General features: G+C 41.4%; 2 protein-coding genes across 8 annotated transcripts in view; one reads left to right on the top strand and one right to left on the bottom strand.

Annotated features, from left to right (window-relative positions):
- Window positions 1-476: 476 nt before the first annotated feature.
- Window positions 477-6,569, bottom strand: lg17h1orf53 (linkage group 17 C1orf53 homolog). Of its 2 annotated transcripts, XM_018695443.2 has the most exons (4): window positions 6,304-6,569; window positions 5,826-5,963; window positions 3,486-3,587; window positions 477-2,436 (listed from the first exon to the last, which is right to left on the bottom strand). In XM_018695443.2, the coding sequence occupies exons 1-4, from the start codon at window positions 6,394-6,396 to the stop codon at window positions 2,365-2,367; spliced, it is 405 nt and encodes a 134-aa protein (XP_018550959.1). In that variant the 5' UTR covers window positions 6,397-6,569; the 3' UTR covers window positions 477-2,364. The 2 variants fall into 2 exon arrangements, with proteins under 2 accessions (XP_018550959.1, XP_018550953.1); XM_018695437.2 differs by having other exon boundaries at window positions 5,826-6,382.
- A 2,915-nt stretch (window positions 6,570-9,484) lies between these two features.
- Window positions 9,485-27,225, top strand: part of dennd1b (DENN/MADD domain containing 1B) — a 102,826-nt gene continuing 85,085 nt past the window's right edge. For 3 of the 6 annotated variants that reach the window (XM_018695390.2, XM_018695381.2, XM_018695372.2), the window contains exons 1-2: window positions 9,485-9,815; window positions 10,454-10,518. In XM_018695390.2, coding sequence (XP_018550906.1) covers window positions 9,799-9,815; window positions 10,454-10,518 — 82 coding nt within the window. In that variant the 5' untranslated portion in view covers window positions 9,485-9,798. The remainder of the gene's footprint in view (window positions 9,816-10,453; window positions 10,519-27,225) is intronic. The other 3 variants (XM_018695396.2, XM_018695404.2, XM_018695411.2) reach the window with 2 other exon arrangements.

The following is a 27,225-nucleotide window of genomic DNA, read 5'->3' as shown; positions in this document are numbered from 1 at the left end:
AAACTGGACAGCTCTCTCTTTCTCTGCGGCTAGTGCCATCGTCCTGTAGAAAGGCACACGGTGTATAGCTGCCACTCTGCTCCGGCGCAGCATATGCTCCGGCTGAAGGTCAGAGATGTTCAGTCCAAAATGCCTGAAATAAAACACCTCACGTCTGGTTGGCTGCTGTAACTTGGGAGCACATCTGCACTGAGGGATCACCACTGCCTGTGTGAGCTATGTGCATCTGTGTGTATATATATATTTCTGCTTATATTGAGAATAAAACTTTCAACATTTCTTCATTTTTCATCATTCTGCTGGTATTGCATAATACAGCCAAAATAAACAAAATGAATTCAGTCATGAATAAAGTAGATTAAGACATTTTTCAGTAATACCATTAATATTATAAACTTGTCAAATAAAATAAAACTAGCTATAATTAATTACTGGGTGTTATAAAACAGTTTAGGACAAGAAACAAGGAAACCATAGATGATTGGATTGTTTTTAGTTTGATGCGCTCTCATTGTGTGTATACATGACATCTGTCAATCACACATTTAAAGAAACACAATTCAAGAAAATGCCTGAGACAAAACTGGTGGCAGGAGAGGTAGATTTTCAAGTAAATTTCTCCATAAATCTGTCGAAAGGATTGCTGTGCTGTTTGTGTCTAAGTCACCAACTGCTAGGCTAGATGATGATGAAAAAAAAAAACATTTCAAACTGTGCCATCACTGGATTGGGAAGACGTGGAGGGATGAGGCAGACATGAAAGTTGGCCTATTTCATGGTCAGGCTGCGGGACCGCCGAGGCCCTGAATGGCAATGCATCTACTTTAATGTGACAGACAAGTCCCTAGGCAAAACCCGCAGAGCCGCGGCAGGCAAGCGGGCCCAGGTACTTGATGAGTGTGACACCTTCACCGTCCCGCTGTAGAAATGTTGCTGCCGCACGCTCCGCTGCCTCGGTTTAGAATAACACCAAATAAATTCGCCTCTCATCCCGCCTGACGACGCGTCCCCGAGAACCTGTCCTCCCCAGCACTGTTGGGATCATGAATCTCCTTGTAGCCGCTCACAGGGCTTTGCTCCGATCACTAAGCACTTGCCTTTGGGACCCACCTGCCGAGGAAAATTGTGGTCGCGCCAAGTAGGCGGCTGCGACAGAATTCCGCGGCAGACACATCCTCTCATCCCGACGCTGTTTGCCCAATCAGGCGGAGACGGGCGAGTGTGTGTGGCAGGTTCAGAGCCAGCGCCTGAAGGCATCGCGCTGCCTGCCCACATGCACTCTCAAATCAAGTGGCACATCTTTCCTCATCGTCTCTTGCACGCACAGGTAGTGCCGTAGGAGCGCTTGACCCTACCTTGTACTATTACTGTGGGCTACAAAGTGCGGGCGTTTAATGCAACCTTTATTCTATATTGGCCTATTAGGAGCCACGGGGTATTCTGATAGCGTAAGGCTGCCTATGCATGTGCGCGTCTATTGCTGATCTATTGCAGTGCTGGGATAAGAGGGCCCAGGAGTTCATTAGGCTGCAGCTCAGGAGAGCAGCTGCAGGGAGCTGTGCTGTAGCCAAGTGTTGCCAGGAGGCTGAGCTGCGAGTCCGGTGGGGAGGGCTGCCGTTGATGTCCATTGCATGTTTGTTAACAGCCTGATTCCATCAAGTGGTGTAAAAGCAGCGCAGCCAAGTGTGAGGGCTGACCCTTTGCCCCTGCCTATTTTTAACAACACGATATTTCAGTCAAAGGTAGACAGTTCAGTCGAGCAACTTGTGGAGTGTAAATGATGCTAATATTCATGCAGTAGTACATTTGGGAGAGGGAAAAAAAAAAAAACAACAAGAGATGCAAAGCAAAAGAGCACAAGACTCCATCTGACTATCTACAGCTACTTTTGCTTATATGCCCTTTATCTGGAGGGCGAAGATCTAAAATGCTCTTTCAGTTTTCATCTCCATACTCCCACAACCCTTATAAATGCATCAGAGGAGCTGAATACCACAAAATATTAAATACTCTTAAAGAGAGACGAAAAATGAAACTCAAGGCACTGCACTGGACATTTCAAGAAACATATCTGAAAAATATAACAAAACTAAAATGCGATAAAAGACTATTTTACATGAGGTTGCAGTGAACAGATCCTTCCTGCTTCTTCCTTGTCTTGTGAGAATGAAAATAACCCTAAGAATAGTTGTGATTCATAGGAGGTGAGTATTGCACAGACACTACCCATATTTCATCATTTAGCACACTGCTAAAAAATGACTCTCAAGTAGTCCAAATAACGACAGGCAGAAGACAAGCAACATGTGGTGCGTTCCATTCTAAACAGCTTTTTTTTTTACCTGTGGCATGAGTCTGTTTGGCCTATACATAAAATAAAGAGTTAAAGTGTTTCTTCTTCGAGGGGTCCTTCACGTTGACTTGGCCGTACGGACACTAGAGGGAGGGGAGGAAAGGAGGAAGTAAATGGTGTTAAATGGCTACATGTGCAGTAGAGTATAAGACAAGACTGCATTGGCTGTGGACTAGGCAGACCAGAGCAAGTCTCATGAGGACACAGCAAAACAAGTATCTGGAGGCTAGTATGATGATGAAACCCATCCTGCTTCTCTATCTACCTCTATTCACAGGATGTTTAAAGACAGTTTTAAGTAAAGATGTTTACACTAAAAATCAATTCCTGTCAACATGTAAAAGGTTGGAAGCATCTTACAAAGCCCAAACACCATGTGTTTCGTTTAAAAGCTGTTTTTTTCCATTGATCTTTAGGTCAATACCATAACCAGTAAACTTTAAATCAGCGATTCTCTCTGTGTATAAATGCAGTGTTTAGTTCAACGAAAGTGATTCTTATAAAACAGGTCCAACTCAAATAATAAGCTAAATAATATTTTAACCCTTCACAGGTTTCATGTGTATTTTCTGCAGAAGTGAAACCAGGAGAGCAAAAAGGATTTTCAATAAACTGTTGGCAGGCGCCGAGCAGGCCACATGTGCAGCCCTTGTCTGGTTTACATCTGCTGATCTGTCACTATCCTTGTCCTTTTTCTTCTCTTTGTCATGTATGGGTGTCATCACTGAGGCAGCATGTACAAAACTGTCATACTAGGTGAAATGATTTGCAAGCAACAAAAACTATATTAAAATTATTCCAGTTAATTAAATTAATTCATTGTTCTTTTAAGCACCATGGACAGCTGATGTTAAAAGCCATAAATATAAAGCATGTTTTTACATGTCATGGGTGTCATTAATGACAAACATTTGTGAAAACACTCTTAGGAAACACATCAAAACTAAGTTAATATTGGGAAACAGAGCCCAGAGCAGAAAAGGACAGAGGAGGATGGGAAAGGTCTGAGCAGAACACAACAGGACTAAACTGTACAGCCAAGGCAAGATGATCAGCAAAACGGTGCACAGAGCAAAACAGAAGTGAAGTGGGGGAGGACACAACCTGGTAAAACAGAAAACAAAGAGCTCACATGTCTGCACGCGCTGCCACAGCATTTCCCTCTCTGAAGGTGGGCATACTCCGTGAACACCTTGTACCCACTGGAAGGGTCGACATACATCTGCTTCTTTGCCTGAATATAATGAAGATATTATTATTTAATTAGTGTGACATATAACCACATATGGGGATGTGTGACCTCTGCATACTTAACCATATACAGTACATACAGTATACACACCCAAACACAAAGGCATGTGCGAGTGTAATACTGAATATGAACATATACATAGAAACAGATTGCTTTGGTTCAACTAAAGAGGGAGTGGATGACCTCTATGCATAGAAACAGATGTAAGACAGTCTCAATCTTATGATGTTACTAATTAATTAGTGCTGTCCTTTTGTGTGCATTTCACTGAGTGAGAATCTGCAATGATTTATCAACTCGTTTGTTTTTATTCAGCGCATATTTGCGGGATGCTTTTAGACACAATAGTTCTTTTATTTGGACGGATCATTCATCTTGCAGAGTCGCACAAACACCTTCTGCAAGTGAAAAACACTGAACTCCTCTGCCATCCCTTAGGAAGTTAGAAAATGTCATCTCTCAGTCTGTTTCAAACTGAGAGCCCACTAGTTGGTGAGCTTTGACAGGCTACAAAGGGAAAAAGGCCCCGGGCCTTTCGGTGACACGGCCTGTCATTTCACATGGCATTGCAAGGCCACATAGTGAAGCTGGCATAGCTGGGCCCCCTCTGTATTGTGCTTTTCCCACCCAGGCCCTACCACTCTCCTCAGGTCGCGGCCAACTTGCCTCAACTTCATCCACACTCAGAAGCACAATATTTACAACAAATAAGCCTAAAGGCATGCAGATGACACCCATTCACTACTGTCATCAGCACAGGGCTCACTGGCTCTGTTTGATGAAGAGCGAGTAAGATTTGGTGAATATGATGGATCTGACAAAAACAATGATCATTACTTACATGATGTGCACTGCGTATGAAGCCCTGAGTAGGTATGCCTCTAAGTAAAGCTGTAACAAAACTGTTGAGACCTGAATCTTCCTAAAATATCTTCAGGCTATCGTTTGACAGGGTTTTACAACACATATGCCTGATCTACCCACAATCCCTTTGTTAAATGGTTCAGAAAATAATAAATATTACAGCTAGGGAGGGAAGAATGAGACGAGTGAAACCTTGTATCAAAACAAAGAAGTCTTCAACCATTATACTCACTGTAACATTTCATTTTGCTAAGGATCCATGGGGAACCCTGCCCTGGGGACAGACAGGCTTTGGATATACACCACAGCTAGCACATTATTGTACTCTGATATTATGACTAGTACAGTATCAGCTCAATAAACAATGCTGTTATTGGTCCAGTATCATTTGTACTTGATATTTGACATTTGTTTTTTTTCAAGGACTACATATCTTACTACACAATATTGTGCATTTTGCCAACACCTAATAACCTTGAAGTTATTATGCCTGACACAATTATCCTGTTTGGTTCAAAGATCAAATCATAAAATCATGGTCAGTTTGTTACTGTAATATTGGTTTCAGCTCCAAAATAATTACAACTGAACTCGCATATTTTGACTTGTTTCTTGAAAACCGATTCAGCTTGTATTACTTGAATTATGTATTATGTTTTCATTGTAGCACTACAGTTTTTCTATAACTACATTCACTAATGACAGAATGTATCAGCATTATTTTAGATCACATGGCTTATCTGTTCAGCAGTAGCCTAAAAATAAACAGGTTGAAACCCACTACATTTACTTAAGCGAGATACAGTTTTTATCCTACATTATGGATGTCTACTACATTTCAGAGAGAATATTTTTTGAATTTCATTTTATTTTTTTATGCTCAATTACAATTATTTGACAGCTATAATTACTTTGTAGATTAAGATTTACATATGTAGGGTATGATCATCTTGTAAAATATCATTATTATAGGTCATACTACCAGTAAGCAAATTAGGTACAACATAAGTAAGTTTAGCATAACTATAGCATGCTACATTAAAATGTTGCTTACATGTTAATCAACTAGTATTAATAGGCTGGCATTATCATATACCTACAGTATATAATGATACATATCACTCTGACAGGTACCATTCTATATGAGTTCTACTTTTTATACTTAAAAATATTTGGCTGGTAATACTGTACTTTTTCTTAACATTGTGAATGATAGAAAAACCCTCTAAACCTACAATAATAACCAACATTAACATGTGGGAGTATCTAGTTCTAATTCATCACAGCTGATCATGGTAAACTGACTGACCAACACGACATCATCGGATTGAAAGTCTTTACAGTGATGCATCTTACCTCACATGCCTCTGTATGGATTCTGTGGATGGCCATCTCTTCCTGTGTGAACTTTCTCTCAGCGTGCTCGTTCTCACCCCCCACGCTGCTCGTTGTCACCCCGCCATTGAAGTCTGCTTCACTCCTGTCTGCATTGATCTGTAACACACTGCTGCCTCTCAGACGCTCCGAGCTTTCTTCTGAGAGCTTCGCTATTGACATTGTTACAAGTCGTTTATTAAATTGGACATGGAGGAGAATCAATCTGCTGACAAACGCCCTGCTCGGATAGTTTGGGTGAAACATGCTCCTGTGAAACTACAGTGTGTGTAGTTTAAAATGCGGGGTGAAAGTTGTGACTCAAGAGGGAAACTTTAATATTGTCTCTCGTCTTACAGTTGTGTGAGAACGGGTGAAAGATTCCGGGAAACACACGCGCACCATCTCTTTATTAAACACAACAACAACCGGTCACAGTTTAACTATGTTGCATGTTTACCTTCTGCCTTCTCCCGCTCAGTTTCGCCCGCACACAAGTCTGCTCTACTTCCTCATCTGCCCTCGTCACATTGGTGACATGTGACCACCTCATAACACTGATCCACCGGTTCACACAGCGCCTCTGCTGTTTCAAAGCAGCTACTAACGACTCCCCGATGAAAGGAAGATTAACTACATTTTACTGAGGGATACATCAAACAAGAAAATCACAAAAATACAGAATTAGGGAGAATTATTCTAATCATCACTGCACTATTAGATGTCATTATGCCAGTAAAATGATGAGAATGAACCACACTGTGACCTCCAGTCACTGATCAGCAAAAATAAGACAAAAATCCAAACTCCCAGAGAACCATGCATTTTTTCTTAAAAGAAATAATATATGAGGATGGTACTTCATCATAATTAAAGGACCAGTTAACCCTACCATCCAGTCCTCTACCAAGACTGGATGAGTAAAATTTCACTTTACTGGTGCTAACAGCAATGGAAAATGAATAATATATACAACAAACTATGGACAGCTTTAATTCACTTTCTTCCAAAATAAACAGCTGTTTTGTGAGTCTTTAACATGATGTATATAGCATTTTGTCTGTCATGTTATTCTATATGTTTACAGGTGTTGAGGCACGTAAACCTCCATTGTCGCTACTGTATAAACTTCATTTCTCATTGACTACAGTGGAGCACAAACAAAGACATCTTCACATATTAAAGTAATACAGGGACTTGGAGTAAGCACTGCAAGGTTGATGAGTGGACATTAATGAGTCCGTTCAAGGTTATCCACTGCTGTAAGCCACCTCTGATGACGTGTCGACTGCAGAATTCTGGGTAATGAAACCTGACAAGTGTCTTTTGACTGACATTGTGGGGTCAATTTACCCTCAGACAAATTACACATCGCTGTTAAAAATATTTATGCAGACCTATTATGGGAAGCACGGTGGACATAAAGAAGCAGTAAACTTATATCTTTCCATAGCCCTGTTATTTTCTATCAACAGTAGATTTCTTAACCTCTCTGTATTTGATATTTTTGCAATTCAAGTGCTCGTGTTGTACTGCAAAAAACAACCTCACAAATGCAAATACAGTTTTATAAATTAAATTGCCATGGACTACAGAATGCAAATGCAAAAATTTCTGTTAGCTCTGCTGCAGACTTCATTAGGCCTAGACTGCATTTGCCAACATGAACCTTTGTTGTGTGACATTTCAATTCAGCAAGATAAATCATGTCCACCTCAGCTGGGTCAAATGTTTGAAGTCCTTCTGAAATATATTTTCCAAGCTTGTGAAGTGCAGTGGTACAGTGTATTGTCCTCTTTTCAGTGTCTGTAGTGAATGTAACCTGGGACTGTTTACCATTCCTTGAAATGTGAAACCTCACTGGTTTGCAGTACCCAAGACTCATAGGAGCCTCATGTGCATGTTTCTTTGTGTGTGTTTATGTGTGTGTCATATTGTCTTTTTTTAATATTAAGGCAGCAGCCCTGCCATTATCATTTCATACAGATGCCTGAAACAGCATGCCCCAGTCTGCTGCCACTTAATTACCTTCCAGTCACCCTGAAGAAATCTGGCTCTGATCCAGACAGAATCTCTAGAGAGGAGAGAGAAGTACATCTGAGCTATTGGTTTCAATTTACCATGGGACAAATATTGCTTAAACATGAGATTCAATGCAAATATTCAAATGAAAAGTCCAGCCTAAGACAGAATTGACATTGCACTGAATGGCAGTGATTGTGACAAAGAAAAACAACATTTACAAAGAGATAGATATCTCCTTCAAGATGGAAATTAGAGCCTCTAAATATTAATTGATTATGTCATCAGGTGTCACTTTGGGGAGTTGGTCCATTGACGATTTAGCAACTGACTCTGTCATGGAATTTTCATTTGGGATATTATACCCAAATACACATTAAATTAATGGTTCTACAGTTAACATGAAATCTTGAGCTGTACAGTGTCATAGAAAAATGTAGAGTCCCGAAGGAGATTTTAATAGTCACATGCAGTAAGGATGACTGTGCATCATACACACAGTGTAAGTCATAATTTAAAAGTGTAACTAAGTTATGCATTACGACCTCAGCATTTATTTCATGCATGGACAACTGTAGTCTAACATTGTTACTGTAAGTAGCATATGCTCATGACACACTGTAATTATGCAGGAGAAAGTCAAGTAATCATGCCAGCCTTCACCAGTTTTCTGCTGTGCACCACAGTTGGATCTGTTGGCCACTGAGCAGCTCCTCTGTTGAGGGTTCAAGGCCTTGCTAAAGGGCACTCCATTGGTGGTAATGAGGGAGGGGCAAGCACTGCTGTTTTACTTTCTCAACTCAGATTAAGCTGACAAACAAGTTTGCTTTTCAAACCTTTAAGGCCACCACTAGAAGGTCTGATAAGTTGACCTTTTACAACTGTAGTTCGAGGGCATCGCTCGGGTGCAACTTGATGCTAAATGAGAAATGTGAGAGCATTTATGCCAGTATTCAAAACCCCAACTCATCAAGATATTTGAACCAACAACTCTGGTCAAATACAATCTGTATGCCTTTTTATGTGACCAACATGTGATAAGCTGTGTCCATGGCCAGGTTAACCTATTGTAAAATTTAAAAAAAATCACTTCTGGGCCCAAATTTACCTCAAAGAACCCACATACTGCCTTGTGTGAACTGCTTATAAACCCTGTCATGTCTGTTTCCCTAATGTCCAGTACAAACAGCAAATGTCACATGGCTATGGCACACTATTTGTCCAGAGACTCAAGAGTTCTCCTGTGGTGGAATAATATTACACTGTCTGTGTGTCAATTAGTTTCCAGGGGTCATGATCTGGGACTGTTTATCATTCCAGATTAAATAAATGGTTACCAATCAGGAAATGAGGACAACTGCTGATGATTCCACCTTTAATGAGAGCAGAGAGGGTTTCAACCATGATTCTACATGGTCCTACTGATGATCCCAGGACCCCACTCCTGGGAGCCACCGCTGAAGTCTGCTGTTACTACAATTATTGAATTAATAATGCAGTCTCATAGGGAAGCATGAATCACATGGCTCAGATCTGCTTGAGTGCATCATACCTGTTACTCATTTTAAGTGGAAGGCGGACGCTCGCAGGCAGAGGTGCTCATCTGACGCGCTGACGTCACCAAATCTTTGACAGCACTTCCTGGAGTGGTGTTTGTTGTGGGAAATAACCACCGTGGTGTTGGACCTCTGGGAGGAGGTGGTGGGGGGAAGACATTCAGGCTACATTAACGGCAAGAAGGACGGTACAAATTACTACACTATCCCACCTCAAAGCATGTGGTCGCGGCAGCTTTCGACCGGTTTCAGATAAGGCAGGAGAAGTGACTGTTGAGACTGAGGAAGGACGCGGTGGATATTCACGGACAGCCAGCAGAGCAGTGCAGAGCAGAGCCGCCGACAGCTCGGAGCTGTCGCGATGTTGTAGCTAAACCATGGACAGCAGAATAAAGTAAGACCTCTGAGTTTTCTATGTTTGCCCCTTCTCGTCTGTCCCCTCTTGATACCTAACTGTCGAGCTAACGGCTAAAGTGTGGCTCAGGCACGTAACGTTAGGCTAACTCCGAGCTGAATGAGAAATACGAAGGAATGTTTGACGTAATTTGAGCCATCATCTCCAGCAGTGGATTTAACTGCCTAGGCCAGCTGGCTCGGCAGCATTTGGGTCAGTCAAAGTCTGTTGCTCTGCCTACTAGCTGACCACCAATTAGCAGTCCGCTAGCCAGACAGCCCGTAAATAGGTTACATGTGGACGCGACATCGACTGACTCAAGTTTGTCCGCATATGTAGCCGCAGATAGGCAAACTTCTCATTCTTATGTGCAGACAAGAGCGGTAGCATCAGCTTTAGCTAACCTGCTGTTATTGACACAGTCGGCTCTTGGCAGTGTGACTCATGTAAACTTAAATAGGACAACTGAGCACAGGTCCACTTTATGAATATGATTATTCAATATATGTAAAGGAATTTAATAGTAACACAGTGATATATGTGCCAGTAAAGCTGAATCCAGACACTTGTTGACAGTAAAACAGCTTCCCTTTATTCCCCTAGAATAAAGAGTGTTTTGTCTCCCTTGTTGTTTTCAGGGAGAATCCAGAAAGAACATTTGATGTGGTTCTACAGGTGGCATGTCCAACATCTGAAAATGAGGGTAGGTGATGTCACTGTTTGCATTAATAATGTACTGTCTGTCTGTAATCCTCTTGATGTAGTCAAGTTTAAAAAGGACGTTTCTTAACCTCAGAATAACATGCATATTTAATAGAGGTTACATGATTAGTGGACTAATTGATTATGAGATCAACTGAATATTAATTTGGAACCATTTTGATAAATGTTTGATAATTCAAGTCATTTTTAAATTTAGAAATGCCTAAAATCCACTAGTTCAGACTTCTAAAGCATTCGAGCATTTGCTGCTTCTTCCCTGTTGCATATTAACATAAATCCTGGTTATTTGTTCAGACACTTGAAGACCTTTTTCACTATTTTCATTATTTTCTGACATTTTATAGACCAAAAAATAGTGTGATGGTCAACAAAAATCCTTAGTTACAGTCCTAAGCAGAGCACATTTATTTTAAATGATTTCTTCATGAGCATTATTTGTTAGCAATACCAATCACCACTCATTTTTAAGCCATTTGTCAAGCTAGGAATGCCAAATAAGCATCTTATATATAAAACAATTTATTGACTTATTAAAAAGTGATAGATGACAGAGTATTCAACAATACAGACAATAATGAATTGCAGCCCTTTTGGTTAAGATTTGTATGTTTTTGCCACTTGTATCTTTTTGTAGACCATTTGTTTGCAAAAAGAAAGACTGCTTGTAGTGTAATTACAGTAATTGTAAGGCTGTACAGCCAAGATGTCATGTAACGTTGGCAGCTGTGTTTACCGAATGCACTTGCACAGTATTTTAACTCAGACAATGAGCATCACAGAACCACACTGCATGACTGACTACAGTCTTGCACAGTGAGAGCAATCATTATGTCTGTGGTGTTATTATGTATGCTCCAGAGTTTCCTCTGTTAAGATCTGAAGGACAAGTTAAGAGAAGTCAACACTGAGTTTAGTTGTGAAATTGCAATGTCGGGGATGTTAGCTGCTTTGAGATCTGTATTAGTGTTATGCATTCCTTATTTATTTGACTGATTTTCCAGTCTGTGCTGTTCTGTTATGAGGCCTGACCATAACTTCACCACTGTAGGCTTTTCTCTTGTAACCGTGACCCCGCAAAGATTGTTTTGGAGAGATCACGCTTGGGTCAGCAAGCTGCATTAACTGTTCTGCTGTTTGCCAGCGGTCAAACATTCCAGCAGTGGTGGTCGGGACAAAAAGTGGTCAGACTAGCCCGGGAAATAACTGTGGCCACTGAAGAACAACACCATATTCTACCTTTATGAATATGGGAAATAAAGTAACCCATATTTCACATCAGTATCCAGTGTCACCCATGAGTCAGAAATCATGTAAAAACATTTTCACTGCATATTACACCGGCTGTCTTATTTTGCCCACCGAGTTTTGACATTAAAGAGGTGTTATGTGGACGGTTCACTTGTGCAGCTGCTGAGCTGACCAGAGGTAGACTGAACGTTGTCCTTGGACATAGTTCTGATATTGGATTTTAAACCAAACTCATAAACCACCAGCCTGCGCTGTAATAACTGACTTCCCCCCCGTATGATCCAGGTTCAGACTCATATCCGGACTCCTGCTCCCTGGGGCACAGCTACAGAGCAACGTTTGCACACCCTTCAGGTCAAATGGAACATACGCATTCTGCTCAGTCATTTGACTGAAGTACTCTCTCTGCTCTGTGCTGAGTCCTGATTGGATAGAAGGACATCCCAGTTGAGGAAGTTGTTATGATGTAGATGTGTATCTGCCAGCAGGGGCTTACAGTTGTGGTGGATTGTTTTTTTTAAAGGAGCAGTTTCAGATAACCGTATGAGGAATGAATCACTTCTCTCTGAATCTGATCAATTTCCCTTTCTTTGACTTGGCTTTAGCTTAAGTCAATATGAAATGAAATGCTTCTACAATAGTTAAACTGCGCTGAATGGACTCTTAGGCCCTGAATGGATTAATCGTGTGCAAATATTATTTATGTATACATGTCAAGCACTGAAATATGACCTATCCCTTAGCTCTGCTTGCATTTGTCCCAGTGCTGTGGTAAGTACTTCTATCATGAGCAAGGGTTAATGCTGTGAGTCATAACAGAGAGGCTTTGGCCATGCTATGAAACCTCCACAATCACTCACCGCAAACTAGAGCTGTTTCTCCTACAGCCAATCATTAAGTGCTTTGCCAAAAAGCACCACTTCACATTCACACATTATCTTCCCACTACCTCACAGAGGCAAACAAACAACAGTGCAACCATGATAGACTATAATTAAATTGTCATAGCAACATGGTGAAGAACATTTGAGCATTTGGAGAAGTGGTGGAAGGTTTCGACTCTCTCATATTTCTCATATCTCCTCCTCAACAATTTAGGGAATACAAGTTTAATTTTAGATTAGATTTTGGCTGCGTGTCAGTTTCTGTGTACTCCCTCTACCAGCAAATCGGTTTATTGTGCAGTGCTGTGAACTGACTGAAAGGGTGTCCTCTTTGAGTGACTGGAAAGCTCTGTGTGTGTGCAGAGTTGTGCTGATGACACACCACTGTTTTGCCACCCTCACCACATCCTGGTCCTGCAGTATGTATGAGAATATGGCATGATACGACTATGCCGTAGTGGAGAGGGTAGATCTTTGATAGTATTTGTCGTGATCAAACTGGAGAGTTCAAAAGACCTGCACCATAGTCAGACGAAAATAGCTTAACCCTTTTATAGTTGGTCAGTGCGCCTGTCCCTCAACTTCCTGTGTTAACTTGGTTTCACACCTTCTGTAGTCAGCACTGTGTGTGCAGATGACACCCACATGTTTGCAGACAGAGATGCAATAAGCTTGTTTTTTATTAAGTTGTTTCGCAGTGACCTTTTCAAACCAGTGGTCTCAGAATAGTTTGCTCACTCGTTAGAAAGTTAACATTTTGGCATAGAAACTGTCTGACAGGCCAACACATGAGTTATGATGATTATTATTATACTGTTATTAATACTGACATTAATAATAATTAATAACCTGTTAGGATTTTGATGGAGCAAAAATACATTAAGTGACAAAAAGCAAAAACTGGGCAGACAGTGATGGTGTATGCCCGGGAAACTGTTTCCACCTATGGGGGTAATTTCAGTGGCTGCACTTAATGCTGAACTTTCCATTTAACAGGGTTTACTGTGTTGTGTGTCACCAGTATGAACTGTTATCAGAACTAGTGATGCAAACAAATACAGTGTGACAACAGGAACAGGGCGGTAAAAGGTTTTTCTTATCTTGATGAGTTTGACTCCAAACTGAAACTTGCAGCTTTTCATCTAACCATTAATTGTGACTTCCTCCTCCTTATTTAGCCTCCTCTCTAATATCATCCCCTGGCAGCCATTTGTTGAGTTATATTAAAGTCCTGTTCATACCTTGCATTACCGTGCTTCTCGGGTGATCTGATTATAAGTGGACAGCTCTAAGTACAGGTGTGAATGCAGCCAAGACGCACTGAGGACACATTGAGATCTGATTACTCAGACCTTATTCTTTAAGCAGTGTGCACAAAAATGTGTCCTGAAGGGCCACCCAGTCAATTGATCCTCTGCATAAGTGGAAATATGTATTCATTCGTACTCATTCATGCAGTCCATCTCTGACCAGGTACATATGCACATATTTTAAAATAAGAACCAACTGACTGTTGACAGATTAGGGTAATTTCTATTTTATACATTGGGTACAGCTGGTTTTGTTTTAATATTGCATGGCCATTTTGAGTGGGAGTGACAGTTTTGTGTGATGGAATCTCAGAAATGTTTCAAATATTTAACTTGTGCTGCTAAAAACAACAACAAACAATATCATGTCAATAGCACATCATGTGTTGTGTTTTAAAAACCTCTAATGATTAATCATTATAATTGTGGAGTTGCATTTATAGAAGATTTGTTGAAGTTAGTCCAAAATGGGCAGTTTCTATTTCAGTACATTTTATCACTTAGCAATCCAGTAATAAAAACCCAATCTAAAATCAACTCCTCTAAGATAAACACTGTCTATTTGTGCTTTGTTCTCTGTTGATAAGTGCTTACACTGTACAGGTCTAACTATTAAGTACACTGCTGTTAGTAGGGTCTAATAAGATTCCTGAGAGTCTGTGATGTTCAGCCAACACGGCCATTCAGCCACTCTGAATGACATGGGTTTAGTTGCTATTGATGCATAGCCTTTTAGCTCTAACATCAAGTCTGATTCATGGGCATCCAGATCAAGTTTGCATCTTACTGTGGTCAAGGAGAACGCTATGAATGTGTAAGTGTGGAGCTAAAAGCATGTCAGTTAGAATAATGAACTCTGCCAGTCTTGTGATTGTCTTCCTGTTGGACAAGGTCCCAGTTATTGCTGCCATGGGTAGGTTTGATTTTTTTCTGTCTTTTGGTAGCAACATAACATTTATTATTATAATATTGTAGGTTATATTGTTGTCAAGAATTTTTCTAGGCTGTTAGATTTGTCAGTATTTGAGATTTTATGAGAGCATCAACATTCCACAACTAGTGTTACTGGGAGAAAAAGCAAGAAAATAAAACCCACAGCTACAATGGTGGCAGTGTTCATATCTGGACTTGGCCCCACACTTCTAACCATGGATGTGTGGATAGATGACAGACACTGGCCCTTTTTCCTCATGCAGGTCCATGGAGACCTGGCCTCCCTGTTCAGCTCGAGCTCAGTTCCGCTTAGCTCTGTTGGCTCAGTGCTCTGTGGATGCTCAGGCTGTGAGCGAGCATTGCCTGAGAGCGTGACTGGCATGCTAGCTACTAGCGGCCCTGGCTACATAAAGCCATATTGATGTGCTTCCAAGATGCTGCCACAGCTAGCAGATGACGCTAACGCTGCCAAGGCAGTAGGTGGGGACAGATGCTACCTGTCCTCGCCTGCTCCCTCCAGCCAGATTGTTCCCAGTAACAAAGCTATAAACTTAATAGATCAGCATATCAGTTTTACAGCAACATTCATGCTGCAATTAGGGGAACGATTTACTGTTTTAAAAAAAAACAAAAAAACAAAACGAGGGCAGCTTGGTTAGCACTTATACCATACAGGACTATGGTCTTGGGTTTGAAACCATGCCTTGGTTATTCTCTATGTGGTTTTGCTTTGCATGCCGTTTCTGGGTACGCCTGACTTTTCTGTGTTCCTCTTACAGTTCAGACATGCAGGTCTTATTAATTTGGAGCGCTACATCGTCCTTTTGTATGGATGTGAATGTTTTTCCCTGCCTTTTCCCCCATGCATACTGGCATAGCCCCCCACCAAACAGGAGGATTTTTATTTATATAGCCCAAAATCACAAATTTGCATCAAAGGGATTTACAATTTGTACAATATACATCCTCTACCTTTAGAGGATTGTTGTTATCTTGTTCCTATCTCATATTCGTGTCTTTTTTTTGGCTGAGACAAGTGACAGGTTTATTATCTGCTTTGGTATTTCAAGATAGCCTGTCACGGGTATTAAAATATGCTGCAGGAAGTTTAACTGTTAAAATATAAGTGTGCTTACATACGTTTTGGGACTCCTCCTTCAGCTTTTCGTAAAGGAATCTCAGAAAGCAAAAGTATAGAGTAGACACATTTCGCCCTTTGATCCACGTGGCCTTATAGCTTCACTTTGTCCAATTATGAAAAGTTACTTTTGTTCTGTATCCTAAGAACATTTTCGCTGAGACCTGGAGGTTTCACGGTGTCACCTGCTGTTCTCTAGTTATTATCAATCTGCTTCCTTCTCAGCTGTAGCCCCCTCGAGTAGCACTGTGATGTTCCATTTTTTTTTCTTCCTTTGGCTTTCACCTCTTCCCATTTCCACCCTTCGTATTCGCAGAGCAAAACTCCCATGTAGTAGAACTTTTAGAAAAGGTTGAACGTTGACATTCTGCAAAATGTCAGAATTGCTCCTTGACCCGAGCGTTGCCGGTTCTGCGGTTTGATTGGATTCTGGCTGTGTGTTGAGTTCACGGCTCGCACTCAGATGGGAGGCCATTGGAGTACTAACAGATGCCATGGCAACAAGGAGGGTGTTGATTGGTCATTAGAGAGGCCACACGCCTCTGCTCACACTCCTGAGAGGACCCCAGGGTCTCAAACTTTGTTTATCTCACAACCCCTCTGCCTTTCACTCTTGTTTCACCCATATGACTTTGCTAAATTGGCTCTTTTACACAGGAACAGATACCACCCGAAGTCTTTGTTGTCTTATCGGTTTCCTCTGAAACAAATTGAGGAAGTCTCTTAACTTCCCTACTATGTTATGGTGATGACAACAGTGTGAGTGAACTTCGAGAAATCCCCTCTAACTCTATGTACTGTACAATGGCTGTAGGATCATGTTTAACCCACAATCTGTGTTGTAGCAGCCTAATGTCTTTTTGCATCTTCATTCATGTGTAGGACAGTAAAAATTTGGGGCTTGTTTGTTTACGGTCTTTTTTTCATTACATTTTTCAAGTGTATTACAGTCAACTATAACATCTAAGACTCTTGTATTTTGATTTTGGTTATTCAGACGACAAAGCTCACCAGCCAGTGTTAATGCTTCTCCCAGTGCTCTCCAGCCTCGTTCTTTTGTTAATGTCTTGAGTCATTTGTAACTCCCCACTCATAGTCACTCATCCATTCAGTATCTGTATAGTGGCCTGCTGCTTACTGGGTCTAGTTCCAGCTCTTTTCTTATTTAAAAGAGATGGAAGCAAGCGGTGTCCTCACATTTCACTCCAGCCTGTTTTCTGTTTCAGATTGTATGGAGACGCTCAAACTAAAAATTTATAATTTTAGCATTGTTTTTGGCCAGTGAAGATGCGTAACATGTGAATAGTTCCTCATTTAGGGGCACCAATGAATTTCCAAGACAGAAGAACAGATTTTTTAAAAATCTCTATATTTTGTGTATATATGTCTTTGGCAGTAACAATAACCTATAAATAGTGCAAAGCATCAATGATTTCCTCCACTTTCAGCGCAGGCGAGTCTAACATTCCCTGTAAAATCAACGCAATTAACTTGTTATTCTAGTTTTGCTGGTCTGGCAGTAGGGTTTTAAGGAGAGGTCTGTTTGTATGGACACAAAATTCACTGTTGTTGCTTTTCTCTGCTTAGTCATTTTGTCCAGGAACACCTGCCTTTTTCGCACATACATCCTTTACTCACATCGCGTATCTCCTGTCTCTACCTGTTCTTTCTTTTGCATATCAGCTTTTGTCGTTGTGATCACACATTGTTTGCACAGTCACAAACGAGGCGCAATCCTTCTCACCCCCTTTTCTGATTATCACTCGCTATGACAGGGACAGACGGGCCCTACGGGGAGAATGGAGGGAACAGGTCACTGGGACTTTTCAGGTGGTGCCACGTGACTTCACTGCACTCCTGTTTTGGCACACACACACATACATGTATCCACCATCCACCGAGGCAGCTACCGGTGGACTTTTCTGTTGTTTCTTCAAAGTACAGAGTATTATTGGCCAATCCATGAGGAACTGGGGCAGATTGAGGTGGAGTTGGGCAGAGAGGAAAGGAGGGTGATTGGGGGGGGGGATATGCTGATGGCAGTAGTCTATAAACTGAGAGGTGAGATACTGTGGGGGTTGCTGGCTGAGCTTTCCCACTCACTGATGCAGCATTGAAACTCCAGGGGCAAACAGTTTTCTGTGCGAGTGTGTGATAACAGGTACATGTTTAAGCGTATAGTGTGTATTGTGTATATATAGCTGTGTGTGTGTGCGTGCGTGGCTCCCTGGATGTGTGCGGCTGTGCACGAGAAAGAGACACAGAAGCTGTGAGAGCTGCAGGAGGCTCATCTGAATTCACTAATGCTGCCAGACTGGGAGAACATGGAAAGACTTCTAGGCACTGACGCTCACAGACTATTTTTAGACTTACCCTTTCGACGGCGAAAAAGTGAGGGGAAAAGTAGGGACCTGATCAATAATTTAAAATGAGATGATTTTGATGAATGCAGAAGAGTTTCATCACATCACCCTCACTTGGAGCCCTCACAGTGTTACTGTTGGCTTGTTTTCTTTTTTCTTTCTTTTTTTTTTGTTTGTGTGCATGTGCTATGCATCTTTGTCTGATGGTGGATGAATTTATTCCCTCGTGACCACTCTTAAGTTATGCTCTAGAGAGCTGTGGGAATTCAATGCGTTTAAAAATAAATACATGAAGCAAAGGCTAAGTTAATGTCCAGCTGAATTTAGCTTCCATCTCTGTCATCGTGAAGCTAAGCTCTTCTTCTTCGTGTATCATGTCAGTGGATGACAATTGATGAACCAGGGAGTTATACAGTATATGTTAAGCAAAGCAGATGGCATAAGCATGTACAACCAAAAACACACACACACACACAGTTGCACGCCCACAAACACACACAACCAATTATTCTGAGTCAAAGAACAATGATTGGCTGGTTCTTATGCATGTAATACCAATGTGGCCTAGTTTAGCCCACAAATGAACAGGATTAGTGCAGCTCTTGCTTTAATGTAGCTTTGGTGATGTTAATCTGTCCTAGTCTGGCAAATTGGATTTCATAAAAAAGCTGTGCTCAAAAAATATGTTGACTTACATGACTGTCATGTTGAACAGATTTTGCGATGACAGGATTTTAACAGGATTTGGGGTTGACTCACTTCTCATGACTACAGCAACCGTCCTGTCTCATGTCGTTTGCAGTGGGAATGATAGTCAATATAACAAGATCACAAAGATTTTCATCCATAATCTAAACCATATTACCTCTTTCTTTACCTGCAAAGGTTTGGTATGAAATTGTATGTATTGATTATCTTCTGTCCATCATAGACACATCTTATTTTGTACTTTATTGTTATTAAATATAATATATATACATATATAATCTCGTGTAAATCACGTAAAGTGTTAATTTTATTTTGAAGGATCTCCAGCCACTTTGGGAACCACACTTATAGACAAACAGAAAAGGCAGGGGAAGACAGAAATGGCTACAAAAGATGTAGTCTCAGGTTGTATTCTGGGGTCACAGGGATGCTGCCACGTGGACTGACGTAAACTAGTCTAAAAGATGAATGATCTAAACGACAGAAATGTATTTTCTTCGGCAATTAAGGAAATCAACCTACTTATTGGCATGATATACTGGTATCTTGACATCTAGACTGTTGTCCTTTAGACCTTAATTCTGTGGCCAAGGCCAAACCCAAGTCAAGCAGAACTAGTCGTGCAATCCTGCTGTCTGTGCTGTCATTTCAGCTTCAATCCTCACTATTTACATGTCAACAGCTATGCCCTCAGGCTACGTCTCTCCACTCAAGGCTCCTCCTATGTTGCCTAACACCACACAATTACTGTGAAGATGATGGCGTTTACATGCATGTGGTAGCCCTACTGGCCCTTAATTTGGGTTCTGGCCTATTTTTCAAGACGGAAAATATAGGTCGATCTTGATGCCTTTCTGAATGTCAGAGACCATTTATCATTGCAAATCATATTGTTCATCCAAAGTCTTTGTTTTTGTATGGATAGATACACACACCACTTTCCTCACCATCTCATCTATCTCTGAAATCTGAGGAAGTGGAATACCCTTTAATTACTTTGCTGCATGGTTTAGCTAAGACTAGCAGTTGTAGGGATATCTAAAACTTCATTCATACTGACTTAACGATGCAGGTTAAACCTGTGTTTGTGGCCAGTCTTTCTAGGTTAACATGTTTTATCCAGCTGGGCCTCAGGACCTGCTCCTGACCAGGGCTGAACCGGTCTGGTGCTGCTTTGGTATGAAAGGATGCAAATGTGTTTTTGCAATATGTTCAGAATTGTCATTGGATTATTTGGATTATTTATTGTAGATGGTGTTGTCAAGATCTAATAACAGATATTTGAGCATGACTGTAGAGTCTAAGTTTCTAATAAGCACTCGCTTATTATGTGGTGACCAAATAAAATGACACCACTTGACCCACATTGTCTTCAATGTTGAATCTTGAGTATAAACATGGCAGCAACCACTTTCAGTGAACTGAATGCGGAGAGCTTAACTCTGCTAAGCTAATACATTATTTATATTAGGCCTAGTGCTAAAATACTTTACCCTCAAATTTATTATCGTGGATTAATCTAGATTAGAAAATTAATCAAAAACAACTTTAATAATAGATTAGTTGTTGAATCCATTCATTAAGTGAAACATTCACTAGTTTTAGCCTCTTAAATATGAGGGTCTGCTTGTTTGTTTTTTGTGCTTTACATAATTTTAAATTTAATATCTTTTTGGTTTTGGGCTATTGGAGGGACAAAACAAAGGTTTTCACTCTTTTTTTTTTTTTTTTACATTTTCTAGACTAATGATTAATCAATTAATCTGAAATTATTATCTGGGAATAATTGTCAGTTTCTGCTCTAATTGGGTCTTTTGTAATTTAATGGTTTAGCAGTTATCTCTGTGGAACTATACAGCTGTAAACCTGGGTCCTGTGTGAATGTGGAATTAAAGCTGTGACAACAGCCTGAGATTAATGGGTCCGAAGTGGGTAGAATGTGTGTTTATTAACCCACATCAAACACAGGAGTTTGTGTGTGAAAGTGGGTGTAGTTATGCTGTCATATCTACCCTAGTACTGTCTAATGAATCACTTGTTAGAGAAATTTCAATCAGTTCAAATAATATAAATATAAATAATATAAATATTTTGGATCGCAGCAAAGATAATGAAGTGTCCAGAATCTTAGTTACAAAATAGTTTCACCTTGTTCTTGGTTTACAGTGAAATGATATCATCCAACTTGAAAAAAGAAATATTATTGCATATTTTAGTCAGTGTTTAACCATTTAAACCATTTAAACCATTTATTAACAATAAATGAAGTACATTTAATTTTTTTTTTGACTTTCCTTCAGAATCCCCTGAGAAGTTAGGGTTCTCTAAAACCTTCTACTTTTTCTACTGAAGCCAATTGAACATTGGGGGAATTTGTGTCTATGTATCAGTGTATGTTTGAGTGTCAGTGGTTGCATAGTGTTTGCCCAGTATTTTCCTGTTGGCATTTTCACCATCAGTCCTGCAGAGCATTGAGACCCCTGTGAATGTGTTCAGGATTAGGCTCTATTGTGCGCTTTTAACAGATACAGATGTATTGTCATCCCTGTGGAAAGATTGGCTGACTCACTGACTGTCTGACTGCCTGACTGAGAGCTGTCTGTCTGTCAGCCTTTGCATGTGAACTTCAAATCACAGCTCTGCAGCACCGAGCATGTAGCCGCCAAAGGCAAGGCTTTACACTGTCATCAGCACCACACAGCTGCCTCTGGGTGCTGTGCCATATGACATTAACTGAGATCGATCCTCTCCACACCTCAAGGAGCTGCTGTGCTGCACACAGTGTTTTCTCTGATGCTGCAACCACCACCTCAAAGACTAGAAAAGGAACTCTCCCCTAAGCGCATGTAACTGACTGACAATGACCTGATCACCGGCTTTCTTAAACTTTTGTGAGTTGTGCATCCAAAAAGTACATTTTGTCACAGTCATCAGGCTCAGGTGCCATTTCTGTCACATGAGACCTCACCAGAAATCAGGGATTTCTTTTTGACAGCAGAGCTTCAATAACAGTGTGCAACCATAACAAATAGTCTTTGTCCAGGCATAAAAACAACCTCTAAAGTTTCCACAATAATTTTCTCATGGTTCAGGGTAAAAGTAATGCTAACTTATCTTATAAGGTGAGTTATACTCTCGGTACAGGTTATATTCATGTCTCTTTATGCATATTAGCTTTATAAAAGAGTTATTTATTTCTATGCCTTTATAGATGTTGTCTTTTTTTGACTGAAGCAGATGGTTGGACCATATGGAAAGAAATGTAGGATCACATGCAGAACCAGTGATGGAGTTACCATTGCCTGTGTTGCTGCAGTCTACCATCTCTATTTCCTCATGTATTTGGGAACAAACATCTAGGTCATATCTGGGATTTCAGACTTCAAATTATATGTAGGATTTTAGGGCACATTGTTGCCTTAATGTAATCACGTGAATTTCTGCGGCAACTGAACATCATACAGTCTAAAAGAAAGTTGGAGAGTAGTCTGTCTTGGGAGATGCTGGTTTGTCTTTTCTTAGCTTAGGAGGCTAACACCCCCCCTCACCCTCCACCCATCCACCCAACAAACATGCTGCCTGTGTGTTGTGTTGAAGATGCAGTCAAGCGGAGCTGGTGTTTGACATAATGTTGGACCAGTATGGAATCTGACTGGGTAATATCAACGCTGATATGTGGTGATACACAGAGGCTGTCACAAAGGTTGCATCCATATGCTGTGCCACTCACTCGTGAAGCTGTGAAATTGGGTTGCATCCCAACTAGCCTGGAGACAGTATCGCTTTCACTTCTCTCTTTCTGCTGCTCTCTCTCTCTCTCTCTCTCCACCCACCCCCACCCCCCATCCTGCTGAAGCATTTTTCTCATATAGCTGGGAAGATGCAACAACTAATGTGGCATTAATAGGGTCACATCATCACCATGCAGTTCTCTCTTTCTTCTCTTTCCAGTGAGGCTGAGGACTGTTGTTTATCTTCTTCAGATGTAGCTGTAGAAATGGCTTAGAAATCCCCTAGGCCAGCATCTCTCACATGTGAAGCCTGCCAGTTGATTTTTTTTTTTTTTTGGCTGGTAATGCAGGCTTACCTTAGAGGTTGTTTTCTTTTTGTTTATTCAAATTTCCAAGTGCTGGAATTAAATTTTATCACTCCTTTGCAGATCTAGACCTATTTAAAGAACTAATCTAGATCTGTGTTGTGATGTATTTGTTAGTGTCTGTTATAAGAAATATACCTTTCAGAGTGTTTTGTATTAGCGCGTCATGTTTCAATTGAGATCAAGTCATCAATTTTATATCAACATATCAATCTGTTCTAATTTAATCCAGGTAGTTGATGGTCTACATCAGGCTTTCACTATTTCTGTCAGTCCCAAGTCCTCATTTGTAACAACATAGTGTGACCAATCAGTACTAGTAAACTTAAGGACCATATCATCGTTTGAGAAGTTTCTCTTTTCTCAAAACCTCTACTCACTAAATCAGCATGAAATGTAATGCCATTTGCAGTGTGCAATCTGAGACTTGATAGGCAAAAGGAAAAAAAAAGTTTTAAACGTCAGTGAGTGTGTTTTTCTTTCTGCTGGCCTTTGAAAGACGCCAGTTAATCTGCTTACTCCTTTAATTGTGAGTGGAGGGGTTGGGCCTCCTCCCGGCCAGAATAAAGCTACTGATCCAGAAGTAAAACGATGACCACCACAGTTATTCCTTCCTTTAGGTTGTGCAGCCCCCCTAGTCTTCTTTAGCCACCCCACGTCTCCTCCTCCTCCACCGTACCCTCCCTCAGAGGGAAGAAAGCTCCTTGTTCTGACAATAGACATTTTTTGCCATATGTTGGCTTGACATCTTCATCAGGTTCACAGCAGGTTACCTTAGTTAACTTTCACTCCACTGCCTGATGGGATTTTCTCCCTCTGTTTCTCCAATCGGCCCGGGCTCAAAGTCTAGACGGCCTCGGAGGCAGGGTCCTTCCAGCCCTGCATCCACAATGGCCGTATTGTGGACGGTTAGTAGCGGTAGCTTCCTCCCGTTACAGCGAACAGGCTAGTGCTAAAACAATGCTTTTGTCCGGGGGCATACGAGGGGGGCCTAATCCACTACATACTGTGAAATAAATCTCTCTCAGAGATGAGAGAGCGAGCAAGAGAAACGGAGTGAATGAAATCATTGCCAAGGAGGTTAGAGTGCAGCAGTTTAACCCCTGGCCAAGAAAGAGGGAGGAGAGGAGGCAAAGGGAGCGAGAGAAAGGAGGAACAAGGAGAGGCAGGCGCTACATCCCTTCATCTCCGGAGCACGGATGGAGGAGAGGGGCTGCCGGTGGCTTTCACAGCCTCTCTTCTCACCAGAAGAGCTGCTGTTCACCATATGGGATTTGGCCTCTCTTAACAAACAGGCCCCCTATTCACTCGCAACACACATTCAGTCGTTCATGGAATAAGGAAAAAAGTGCATTTTTTATGCCTTTAGAACACTGGATGGCCATGAGGGCTCTAAGTCTGTGTTTGATTCACATAGTATAGAGAATTATAAACTAGAGGCTTTCATCTAAATGTGTATTCACACTGGATTTAGGGTTAGGTCTTTTTGTGTTTTACTGAAGTCTCTCTCAGTTTTAAAGCCAGAACCATGCATTCAGGCCACTGTTATTGAGCTGCTAAGGTGATCCTATAGAAACACTGTGCACACCCACAGTGCACTACATCATGTTTATCATATGCTTTTCCCAGCAGGAGGCAAAGGATATTTTTTTTATAAATCTTTACATCAATGAAAGTAAGTAAGTAAGTTGGGTTTTACTTTTTTAGGTTAGTGGCAAAATGGCTTGAAGTTAAATAACTTGCAGCGCAGCAATGGGCAGTGTGCGGTTTCTGACACACTAGTGTTATGTGCCAACTTTTTCTTCCAGCCAGCAGCATTAGGGCAGCATTAGGAATGACATCCTCTGCCAACAGCTTCTTTTTAGCCTACTCAGAAATCCCAAGAAGCGTAGATTTATGCCAAGATGAGGATGCCAGCATTTTTCATTTTTAGCCTACTTGGAAGTGCCAGTAGACACAGATTTATGCAGAGAATTGAAGAAGGGGAGATGAAGGGGTAGGCTTATTTCTTGTTTCTCTCATGTTTCACTGCACATATATCTTGCTAATTTATTCTGTTTAATCCTGTCACGTTTAATGATCCACCTGAGTAGGTAGGAAGGAAGTGGTGTCAGTTGAGCGAGGAGAGGTCTACCTCCCACTCTTAGGCATCCATCCATTTCTTTCCCTCACCTCATCCTTCCTCCTCCCACTCCTTCCCTGTTGCCCCGCTCTCAGCTCCCAGCACCCTTCACCTATTAACCCTCCTTTCTCCTCGCTCGTTCTCCTCCTCCGACTTTTAAAGACAGGTGTCTTAGGAATAGGCAAAGCATTGATTTTTGACCATCTCAACCACCAGCACCCCCTCCCTCTCCCTGGTATCTGTGTCACGGCTCAGGGCTGCTTTCATGTTGCCCCCGTCGTTACTGCTGGAGGTCACCCACGCTTGAAGCCCTCAGGGATCAATGGACATGCTACTGTACAGTAAATATTCACTCCTGAGCTTGCTCTCTATCTGTAAACACGCATGTACTTGCATGGTACATATTTGCACACGGGCATACTCGCACTTGGCAAACAGAGACCAACGGTCTCTCCTCGAGCTTGTCGTCGCATTTGCCCAGCTCCATTTCCTGGGGTGTGAATGGAGGAATCTAACTCTGGATAGGTGATTTCAATTCAATTCTCACCCACAGGATCTATTTACGCTCCACTGGGGTGAAATATGCTATAGGTTGTTTTCCACTTGTCACTGTAGCTGCCACTGGTGACACTTCAAATGGACTGTAGTTCTACTGTTTGCAACAGCTCTTTATAGATTTTGTCAACTGCAGGGGATGCAATAAACACATGTTTGAATCTTTTGCATTTTTGGCTTTGATGGAGATAGGTGAGAAGAGGCTGATGTCTAATGTATCAATGTATGATGCAGGCATACCACACAGGGCATGGTTTGATGTATGGACAAACAGGTAGCAGACAGTGTAGGCATGTGTATGAAAGAGCAGGAGGTGGTTGATTTGTCAAAGAAATGACAATATTACAGTCAAACATTAAGCTCACTGAAGTGTCCTTGATCAAGACATTGTAGAGTTGTGTTTGCATAAGTGAAACATTGCTGTTAGTTCTGTGTGCGTCTGTGCATGTGTATGTGTGTGTGTATTTATGTGCACAAGCCTGCATATGCCATTGCTACTGTCCTCCAGAACCCCTGTGTCTCCAACTTTGTCATTTTTTATTGTAACTGACAGCTACCATTGTCTGTTGCATGCAGAAAACGTTTTATGACCTTGTGAGCGAGCCCAAAAACATTTATACAGCGCACTTGTAAAATCCGCAGCCTGTGTTTTGAAAGGTCCCAAAAAGGTCCAAATCCTTAGAGGCTGAAAACAGAAATGTACTGACCAGAATCCCTGCCTTGGAAGTCAAGTGTTGAAAAATGGTGATGGCATTTAAACTGAGCAAATTATGAGAAAGTAATTTGCACCTCAGATACTTTTTATTTGCTCAAAATAAAAGGGTTTAGTGCAGGCCTTTTTGCATATTTCACAGTTGACATTGGTGTCGCAGAATTCAGAATTGTATTATTATTATTATTATCTGCCAGCATCATGGAGCTCTACTGTGTGTGTGTGTGTGTGTGTATGTGTGCGTGGGCGTGCGTGCATGCGTGTGTGTGTGTGTGTGTGTGGGTGGGTGGGTGTGTGTGTGGGCAGGGTGGATTAACCAGTGCAGGATCTGTCATGGTGACATTTGTGTCCCCTGGCGGAGCAGCAGGGGTCCTCTTCACCTCTGTAACCTTCAACTTTCAGCCCTAACCCCCTTCAGGCCCCCTCTCGCGTTCACCACACGCCCAGCACGTCCAAAGGGAGGGGCGTACGAACGCAAGAGAGTGAGAAAAATAAAGGCAGGGGTGGGGGGCAGAAGTGAAGGGGACATGGAGCTGCAGCTGAGTTTGGGTTGAAGGGACAGAAAGGTTGTGGATGATACAGAAGAAATTAGCATGGGAAACAGAGAGAGGAGAGGAA

The sequence above is a fragment of the Lates calcarifer genome, linkage group LG17, assembly GCF_001640805.2.
Source record: "Lates calcarifer isolate ASB-BC8 linkage group LG17, TLL_Latcal_v3, whole genome shotgun sequence".
Lineage (NCBI taxonomy): Eukaryota > Metazoa > Chordata > Actinopteri > Centropomidae > Lates > Lates calcarifer.
The sequence above is the reverse complement of the archived record's forward strand: the minus strand, read 5'-3'. Positions and strand labels throughout refer to the sequence as shown.

Bases quoted from the DNA above. Each gene is read 5' to 3' on its own strand.
- lg17h1orf53 (XM_018695437.2), bottom strand. From the start codon at position 6,110: ATGTTTCACCCAAACTATCCGAGCAGGGCGTTTGTCAGCAGATTGATT. The intron at 3,588-5,825 runs GTAAGATGCATC...CATTATATTCAG, and splicing joins TCCATACAGAGGCATGTGAG to GCAAAGAAGCAGATGTATGT. The intron at 2,437-3,485 runs GTGAGCTCTTTG...CCCTCCCTCTAG, and splicing joins GTGGCAGCGCGTGCAGACAT to TGTCCGTACGGCCAAGTCAA.